Source organism: Mus caroli, chromosome 8, assembly GCF_900094665.2.
Source record: "Mus caroli chromosome 8, CAROLI_EIJ_v1.1, whole genome shotgun sequence".
Taxonomy (NCBI): Eukaryota; Metazoa; Chordata; class Mammalia; order Rodentia; family Muridae; genus Mus; species Mus caroli.
The window spans coordinates 100,704,506-100,714,352 of NC_034577.1; the positions used below are offsets into that span (position 1 = coordinate 100,704,506).

The 9,847-nt window shown below is 46.0% G+C and overlaps 1 protein-coding gene across 1 annotated transcript in view; it reads left to right on the top strand.

Moving 5' to 3' along the window:
* Positions 1-1,697: 1,697 nt before the first annotated feature.
* Positions 1,698-9,847, top strand: part of Pkd1l3 (polycystin 1 like 3, transient receptor potential channel interacting) — a 33,002-nt gene continuing 24,852 nt past the window's right edge. The window contains exons 1-5 of the mRNA XM_021171125.1: positions 1,698-2,004; positions 3,579-3,701; positions 6,959-7,066; positions 8,203-8,252; positions 9,630-9,847. The exon at positions 9,630-9,847 is cut by the window's right edge and continues 20 nt beyond it. Coding sequence (XP_021026784.1) covers positions 1,698-2,004; positions 3,579-3,701; positions 6,959-7,066; positions 8,203-8,252; positions 9,630-9,847 — 806 coding nt within the window. The remainder of the gene's footprint in view (positions 2,005-3,578; positions 3,702-6,958; positions 7,067-8,202; positions 8,253-9,629) is intronic.

Sequence of the window (9,847 nt, forward strand, 5' to 3'; positions counted from 1 at the left end):
TCTTTTCCAATTTGTATCCCTTTGATCTCCTTTTGTTGTCGAATTGCTCTGGCTAGGACTTCAAGTACAATGTTGAATAGGTATGGAGAAAGTGGACGATTGAGTTTTTCAAATAAATACTATCTTTGTCAGCCCAGTATTCTGGCAAAGGGTTGTATCCAGGATGTATAATAGGACTCAAAAAAAAGTTATTAGGAGAATAAGTAATGAAATCAATAAATGGCAAATGATCTGAGCTGACACTTCTCAGACAGCTAACGGCTGATAAATATGGGGAGGGGGAGATGCTACACACCCTGTGTTAGACTGAGTTGCCACAGAAATAAAAAAATAAACTGGCCTTCCCTGGGAGCACTTTGTTCTTTTCTCAGCACAGTGAAAGGTGATGGTCTCTCTGCAGGAACAAGGACCATGTACATGTGGAGTTAGGGTCTTGGGGTTTTATAGGACTTTGGGGACAGAAGAGCCCAGTCCATCTGCAGGTCATTTCCCCTGTAGTCAGGAAGTGGTAGTTCCCGGCGGGTTTGTGTGGATCTCCTGATCAGGAGCTTCCATAGATGTCATCTGTCAATCAACTTTCCTGCCCAGAGCCTCTCAGCCCAGCTGCTGCTTAGACACCATTAACCCTTCATCCTCAGCCATCAGGAGAATACAACCCGAAGCTACGCTGGGAATCCATTTCATGTCACTCAGAATGGCCCTCATCAAAATCGGGGGAAGTTACCTTTACACACTGTTGGTGGGAGTGTAACCACGTGGAACCTGTAGCAAACAATAGGGAGGTTCCTAAAAAACAAACTACAAGGATGCTATATGACTCTGCTATACGGAAACTAGGTGTATACCCACAGGGAATGAAGTCAGCACTCAGAAGAGAGCCTATGTGTCCATATTAATACTCAGTACTGTTAACCACAGCCAAGCTACAGCAGTGGCTCAGATGCCTGTAAACAGATGACAGATGATTAGATAAAAAAGAGGATATATATGTGTGTATGTGTATACATGTGTGTATATGTATATATATGTGTGTGTATATATATGTATATGTGTGTATATATACACACACACATATATATGTATAATACACTTCTAATACCAACACTCAGGAGGCTGAGGCAAGTAGATCTCTCTGAGTTCGAGTCTAGCTTGGTCTACATAGTGAGTTCCAGGACAGCTTAGGGATACGTAGTGAGACCCTGTCTTGAAAGTAACAACAACAAAAGAAAGTTTTCTTTTTCATAAAAAAGTATCCATTTTTCTGGACACATACCTCATTGCTAGGGTGCTTGTATAGAGTGCATAAGGTTCTGTGTTAGAGTCCATGCTTTAAGAACTAAACTCGCCAAGTCTAGTAACACTGGCTTCGATATCCACCAACCTCTCCCTGCTTGCAGGTAGCCTTGGGGTCATAATGGGTTTTTAATTTGCTAAAGATACATCTGGGCATGTAAACACAGATGGAGACATTGGTGCCCCCGACTGTAAAGCCCCGTTTACTATTCATTTGCAGCCGGTGAGAACTCCATCTGAGCTCGCTAAACAAAACAAAACCTTTCTCTCCTTGGCAGGTTGTTCCCAACCCACAAAAGAACAATACGGACGATTCTGACAAACTCACTGAGTCCTATTTAAAAGCCCAGGCAGCTGCCGAGCCTCCATACATCTTCTCTCTTCTCACTCAGCGCAGAGAGAAAATGCTCTTGCAGAGGCGGTCCTGGCTTTGGCTGTACATTAGAATCGGTGTCATTCTGGGTGATATTTTGGGACGTGAACCAAGCATCCCGGAGCAACATGGGGAAAACAGATGCTATCAGCTTAACAGACTTTTCTGTAACTTCCAGGAAGCAGATAACTACTGCCACGCCCAGAGAGGACTCCTAGCCCACACGTGGAACCCCAAGCTTCGGGGTTTCCTCAAAAGCTTCCTGAAAGAAGAAACAGTGTGGTGGGTCAGGGGAAACCTGACGCTGACAGGAACGCATCCAGGGATAAATCAGACAGGTAGGGCTCTCGTGTTGAATGTTGAGGGGAAAAGCTTTCTTTGTGCTGTGTTCTAGGGTGGAAGAAAATCGTCTTTGGCCTTTCCGCTTTATTTATTTATTTATTTATTTATTTATTTATTTATTTATTTATTTATTTATCGAATTACATTTTAAGGTATTGCTTTTTCCCTTTTTGAGATTTATTTATTTTACGTATGAGTGCTTTATCTGCACATCTACCTGCTTGCCAGAAGAGGGCATCAGATCCATTACAGATGGTTGTGAGTGTCCATGTTGCTGAGAATTGAACTCGGGATGTCTGAAAGAGCAGCCAGTGCTTTTAACTTCTGAGCCATCTCTCCAGCCCCCTTTCAGCTTTTATAACCAGAAAAAGGGTTAGCTTGACCATCATCTCTCTCCGTAGGCTTTCCACTTTTGTGCCTCGGCCAACATTTGTCTCCATAGCAATAGCAATGTACTCCCCCCCCCCCCAAGACAGGGTCTCTCTGTGTAGCCTTGGCTGTCCTGGAATGTGCTCTGTAGACCACGTTCCAGGCCTTGAACTCACCTAGATCCTCCTGCCTGTGCCTCCTGAGTGCTGGGATTAAAGGTGTGCACCATCATTGACCGACCGGTGGCAATGAGCTTTTTGTCAGAGCCTGTCTAAAACCTAGTTCCTGAGTCTTCATGTATGATGTTATTTTGCTTTATTTGATTTGGGGTATCTGGAATTTTTTGTTCAGTTTTGTTTTATATTGTGACAGTTTTGCTTTATAGTGCAAGGTGTCCTGAAACTTGGTATTCAGCCCAAACTGGTCTCAAACTCTCAATCTGCCCCCCCCCCCCCCCCCCCCCCCCCCCCCCCCCCCCCGCCCCTTTGAATGTTGAATGAAGAGGAAAGCCTCTTGAATGTTGGCTTTCCAGGTATACAAATAGCTGCTGTTATACAAGATTCTAAAGAGAAAAAAAATCTTTTACAATGACCTTCTTTGTTATCTTTGCCTCCAGATTTCCTAAAACAGAAGCTAGGAGAGAAATTAACTCTTTATTGTCTTTCTTACAAAATTGGGTACCATAATCTTGCAGTTTTAGCAAAAAGAAAAAAAAACCAAGAAATTATTATATCATCATGTCTCCTTAATGTCTAGGTAATTAATTCTAAGATCTATGATTAAAAATATCTAAATATTGAAGAGTAATCTATAATACTCAGGGAGAAGTCGTAACCTTTCATTTGCTGGAAGCCAGAGAATTTGGGCATATGTGTGCTTTGTGCCATCGTGTGTGGAGGCTGAGTATCAAACTCCAATGTTTCCCCTCACCTTCCACCTTGTTTGGGGCAAGGTCTCTTTTGTTGTCTGCCCCAGCATACCTCAGGTCCCACAGGTCTCTAGGATCCTCCTTCCTTCACCTCCCATCTCACCTAAGAGCACTGGGATTACAGATATGGGAGGCTACCATGCCTGGCCATACATGGGCTCCAGGGATTCAAACTTGGGTCCTCACGTTTGCCCAGCAAGTGCTTTGCTCACTGAGCCACCTCCCCGTCTAACTCTGAAGAGTGAGACTCAACTGAGTCTGGTGCCCCTCCAGGAGGTGATGACGCCTTAAGGAACCAAAAGCCTGGCGAGTGCCCTTCCGTGGTCACACGCTCTAATGCTGTCTTCTCAAGATGGAACCAGTGCGTAGAGAAGCATCATTTCATTTGCCAGGCTGGTGAGTCACCAAACTACATCAATTTTAGTTTCAAAACTGATATTACATAAGGTATGCACATGAGAAGATAAATTTTAAATAGTCTGTAATTGACCATAGGACAGATATAAGAATTTCTATCTTTTTAAAAAGATTTATTTATTTTATATATGTGAGTACACTGTAGTTATCTTCAGACACAGCAGAAGAGGGCGTCAGATCTCATTACAGATGGTCGTGAGCCACCATGTGGTTGCTGGGAATTGAACTCAAGACCTCTGGGAGAGCAGACGGTGCTCTTAACCGCTGAGCCTGCTTTCCAACCCAAGAATCTATATTTTTAGGTATCTTTTTTAACTTGTCCTGTTTGCCTGTGGAGATGGGAGTTGGGGGTTGGCACAGGTGCCGCAGGACACATATGGAGGTCAGAGGTCAATTGTGGGGGTCAGTTCTCTCCTGCCAGATGGATTCTGGGGTTTAAACTCAGGTCATCAGGCTTAGTGGCAGGTGCCTTTTGCCTCCGAGTCATCCCTCCAGCCTGCAGTTTCTAGTTTCATAACCCTGGCTATCCCAAGAAACTGCCCCTTGGAGTGAGTGATGCCTTCACCCCTCCATGCTAGCTGCTAGATGAACTCTCACGGTCGACCTGGTTGAAGTGCAGGACAGACTGAGCTGGTAGCTTTCCCTCCCTGAGTGCTCACCCCTAGTCTGATCAGCACTGGGCTGTAGAGACAGAATGGGAAGGAAATGATAATGTGGCATAGGGAAATGAGAAGACCAGAGGCCATGAGCTCTAAGAAGTGTGCTTCCCTGCATCTGGAAGATTGGAATGGTCAGTGTATGTGTGTGTGTGTGTGTGTGTGTGTGTGTGTGTTGGCATGACTGTCATTTCTATATATGTGCACATGAATTCAGGTTCCCATAGAGGCAAGAGGCACTGGAGTCCCACTGGGGCTGGAGTTAGAGGCAGATGTGAGCTCCTGACATGAGGTCTGGGACTCAAACTCAGGTCCTCTGCAAGAAGTGTACACGCCCCCTAAGCTAACTCTCCACATACCTGCCATTTTTAATTACACCTGGCAGTGGTATCTGCCTTCACAAAGCATTCAGCCTTGACCCGGTGGACTCTTGAAGTCCTTGTCATATTACAGACAATTTAGACAGACATTTTATCCCACTTTTTTTTTTTTGACAAGAGTCTCACTTTGTAGTTCTAGCTGTCATGGAACTGGCTCTTTAGAACAGGCTGGTCTCAAACTCCAAAAGATCTTCCTGTCTCTGCTCCAGGAGCGCTGGGATTAAAGGTGTGTGCCACCATGTCTAGCCACATCACTGTGCTTTTCAAACCTACTAATGTGTTCTCCTTAACATATGAAGTTGCCGTAGCTAACAAAAACAGAATTCATTGCATCATCGCCCTGTCCCAAATAGAAAGACCACTGTCTTAGGGTATCATCGCTGTGAAGAGACATCATGACCAAGGCGACTTTTATAAAGGACCATTTAATTGAGTCTGGCTTATAGGGTCAGAGGTTTGGTCCATTATCATTATGGTAGGAAGCATGGCAGCATCCAGGCAGATACAGTGATGGAGAAACGAAGCACTTTACATCGTGATCCAAAGGCAACCAGGAGATTGGCTTCTGCAAGCAGCCAGGGGGATGCTCTCCCTTCTGCACTGGGTAGAGCTTGAGCCCTAGGAGCCCTCAAGGCCCACCTACACTGTGACATAACTTCCTTCAATAAGGCCACACCTATTCTAACAAGGCTACAAGTCCTAATAGTGGACTTCCCATGGGCCAAGCATCTTCAAACCACCACAACCACCTTCCTCAAATAGCAGTAGCAAATGCATTTGTCTTGAACCTTTGAGAGGTTCCTAGGCCACCAGGTCCCCTCCCTAGTGACTGTTATTTGGTGATAGTCTCCTCCTCTCTTTCGTGTGAGGCCACAACTGTTCTCCCTGCCCGCCCCCCATGTATCCCTCACCAAACAGCATGACTTCAGACTTCTCCAGCTCCTGAGCTGAGAAGAGTTAACTTCTGGCTTTTTTTCTTTCTCCTTTTATTTTTCTCCTCTCTTTTCTTCTTTTTCCCTTCCTCTTTTCTTCTTCCTGTGCTTTAATGCAATCCAGAGTCTTGTCCACACTAATCAAGCACCCAACACCAAGCTGCACCCCCTCCCAGCTCTAAACTTCTGTCTGTGATACTCTATCAGCACAAAACAAACCAGAAAGACGAAGCAATGCCCTGAGATAAAAATGAAGCCCTTGAATGGTGTAGTAATTTTCTCAAAATAATTTTGCTCAAGATCAGAAAAGATGCAGAAGTGTGGTTCCAAAGGGCAACGAAAGCTGCCGGCTTCTTGTTCTTCTTGTTTTGGTTGGCATGGTGACAGATGGCTAGAGCAGAAACTGAGAACTCACATTCGGGGCACAAGCACAAGTCAGAGAGAGAGAGCCACCTGGGAATGGTGTAGGCTTTTGAAACTTCAACACCCGCCGTGAAACACTTCCTCCAGCAAGGCCACGCCTCCTAATCCTTCTCAAACAGTTCCAGCAGCTGGGAACCAAGCATTCAAATATATGAGCCCATGAGAGCCATTCCCATCTGCTCTAAGGGGAATACAGAAGGCTCCTGGCTGTTGGAGGCTGAGTAAGGTCACAGAGAGTCATGCAAGAACGGCAGCAGCTAGACTAGACACTCTGCTGACCGCCAGGCAGAGCAGATGCAGGCTGAGGAAGACCGAGGTCCTAACTTTAAGTTGAGATGCAGCCAGCATGGTTATATGACTTTCTCTAGTGCTCTTCCATTTGGATGTGTGATGAACCTGTGTGTGCGTATGTGGAAAATGAGGCTCTCCAGAACGTCAGTATCCGGCTGAGCGTGTGACTCAGCGGTGAAGTGCCTGGTGCCTGGACCACCACAAAAGCCACTCCAGTCGTTTCTGGGCCCCGAGTTCTATCCACCAGAGCTACAAAACCGCCAAGGGAGTTAATTTGCTCAGCATGTCCTTTCACACAAGTAGTTTAACCCTCTGTCGCTCACCTGTTGGCCTAATTAGACTCAATTTTAGATTCCCAGTAGGATACAGTAAGATGTGGCTGGGGGGGGGGGGCTACTTCAGAATCTCCTTGCTGTTATGTGGAGGAAATGATTGATAATCATTGTGTTTTCCTGATGGTGTGTGCGTGTGTGTGTGTAGGGGGGGAATGACTATTTGTGAGTTACAGCCAAAGCCATCACCAACAGATAAACCTTTGTGTTGACTCCACACAGCCGCCTTTCCCCCTCAAGGTGCAAGCATTTGGAGAAATGAGTTTGGTCCTGGTCCTTGGTTACCCATGAAAAGAAGAGGAGCTGAGCCAGAGAGACATATGATCCCAGGTAACGTGTTCCATCTCTCAGTGTGTGATCCAGACATCCCTGGAGGTCCCTGGAGCCAAGCTAAATCCAAATGAGTGATTGTATCAGGAGCCAAGGAAGCACCTACTTGTGTCTGAGTGTCTGATCTCAATGCAAAGGTATGGAGACCTTTTCTTTATTCGTGGTGCTGGCTATCAAACCCGGGGCTCTGTGAATACTAGGCAAGTACTCTATAGCAAAACCACCCCCCCAACATTTTGTTCTCTCTTTCTCGCTCGTTCGCTCTCCCTCATATAAGAACAAATGCTAATTGAGGAAGGTGCGTTTGCCTGAAAACACTTTAGTCTGTGTCTTTGGGTTTTATTGCTGTGAAGAGACACCATGACCAAGGCAACTCTTATGAAAGAAAACATTTAACTGAAGCTGGCTTAGAGTTTCAGAGGTTCAGTCCACTATCAACGTGGCGTGAAGCATGGCAGCCTGCAGGCAGACATGATGCTGCAGGAACTAAGAGTTCTACATCTTGATCCAAAGGCAGCAAGGAGGAGACTATGTTCCAACACTGGGCAAAGCTTGAGAATAGGAGATCTCAAAGCCCCACCCCCACAGTGACGCACTTTCTTCAACAAGGCCACACCTCCTAATAGTGCCACTCCCCATGGGCCAAGCATTTAAACACATGAGGCTACACGGACATAGCTATTCAAACCACCACAGTCTATATCCACGTTGGATGATTAGAGAGAACACCAGAGGGTAAAACTGAGACAAATTTACAGTGGATCTAGCGATTATTCTGGAGGTCAGAGATGACCTCCCTGAGAGAATCTTGAAAGAACATGCGCAATCCAGTTACCATACCTCTTTACCCTGACGCCCACAATTTTATTAGTATAATCTGTGGGTTATTATTTGACTAATATTTTTCCCCTGGCAGTACTGGAGGTTGAATCTAGGGTCTCTCAGATACTGGGCAAGCGCTCTACACCTGGGCTGAAAACTCAGCTCTCTAAAGCAGTTATTTTTTTTTCACAACTTTTTAAAAACAATGCTTTTATTAATTCCTTGAGGATTTCATACAGTGTATTATTGATCAGATTCATTTTCTAAATTATTTCAAGTTAATCACATACAGCTTTGCTTTCTTATTTCTCTAGGAGATGGCCCCCCATTAGCTATGTGTCACCAACCCGCTCCTCCTGAGCTTGTAAGTACTGCAGTCACAAGACAAGTGTGACATATTCAGCTCTCTGCGGTCTGATGGGTCCTGCCAGGATTTTATTATTATCTCTTAGAGTGTGCCGGGGCACAGTGTTCTAGAAAGGAAAGCACAGGGAAGAGCTAGGTTAGCGGGTAATCTGAAGACGATCCTGGCTACCGATCTCTGGGCTCTCGTGCAGATGTGATGCCCACCTCTTTGCTGCTGTGTGTTTTCCCCTCTGATTCACTCCGAGGACTGGTGCAATAAGATAAGCTCTGGAGGGCTAGAGAGATGGCGCAGTGGTTAAGACTGCTCTTCCAGAGGTTCTGAGTTCAATTCCCAGCAACCAAATGGTGGCTCACAACCATCTGTAATGGGATCAGATGCCCTCTTCTGGAGTGTGCTCATATACATTAAATGAATAAATAATAATAATAATAAAGAAGATAAGCTCTGAAAATCAAAGAGAGAGAGAGGGGGGCCCGAGGGATGGGAAGGCAGCAACTATCAGGGCAGCTACCAGAGTTTCAGCTTTCCCTTCAGAGTCTGCCGCATGATGACCTGGTAGGACCTATCTAAATTGCTCTGTTTCTTCCATCCCATGTCAACTGGAGAAGTGTTTCTAGCAATATATAAAAAAAGACAAAGGTGAAATGGAATTCCCATCTCAGTGTTTTCCAAGCTGACAGCCGTAGAAACGCTGCCAGAAGGAGGGACAGCAGGGCCCGAGCTGCCGCATCAGCCGCATCTGCCCCCCGTCAGTGCTCCCGTTCTTTTACCCCTTCCTGTCTTGTCTGACCTCAGCATGGGAGTCAGACTCTCACTGCTGACACTGCACATGCCCCTCATCCACTGCTCAATCCATCCCATCCCCACTCCTTCATTTCTGGCCTCCTACTTCCTCCTCAAACACACCCAGCAAGCTTTGGCCCCCTCAGATGTCCTCAGACATGTCGGCAGAGCCCACTTTTCCTGCTGTACATTTGAGGGCTGCTCAGAAGCACAACCTTCCTCCCCCACCTGCTTGTCTGAATGCCCCCTTCCCAGCGTGGATTCAGTACCTGCTAGAATGTGCCTGCTCATCTCCACGTCCATGGAGGCCCCAGGAGGCCAGACACTAGACTCATTTTGTTCAATACTCCCAGTTCTCCCAAACACAGCCTAGCACATAGTAGGTGTTTAGTAAGTTATTAAATGATGAGCAATAAACACGTTGTCCTCAGTGTGTGAAATGGTGTTCTCTCAGAGGTGTTTGACAGCAGTATGCAGTCTGTGTCCTAAAGATCATGAAGGTCCCAAAGGGAATACAGAATACCGCCCCAGTGCTACTGTGCTTGATAAAATAAGATTTAGCCTCTTCCTTTACATGTTTTTCTCTTTTAGTTTGAGACATTGTGCTTTCCCATTGACCCAGCTTCTTCAGCACCTCCAAAAGCCACACACAACATGACAATCACATCCCCAACCGGAAGGCCACAGGGGACATCAGACACATCTGCATCCAGCAGCCCACCAAACATGACATCAGACACACCTGCATCCAGCAGCCCACCACAGGGGACATCAGACACACCTGCATCAAGCAGCCCACCACAGGGGAC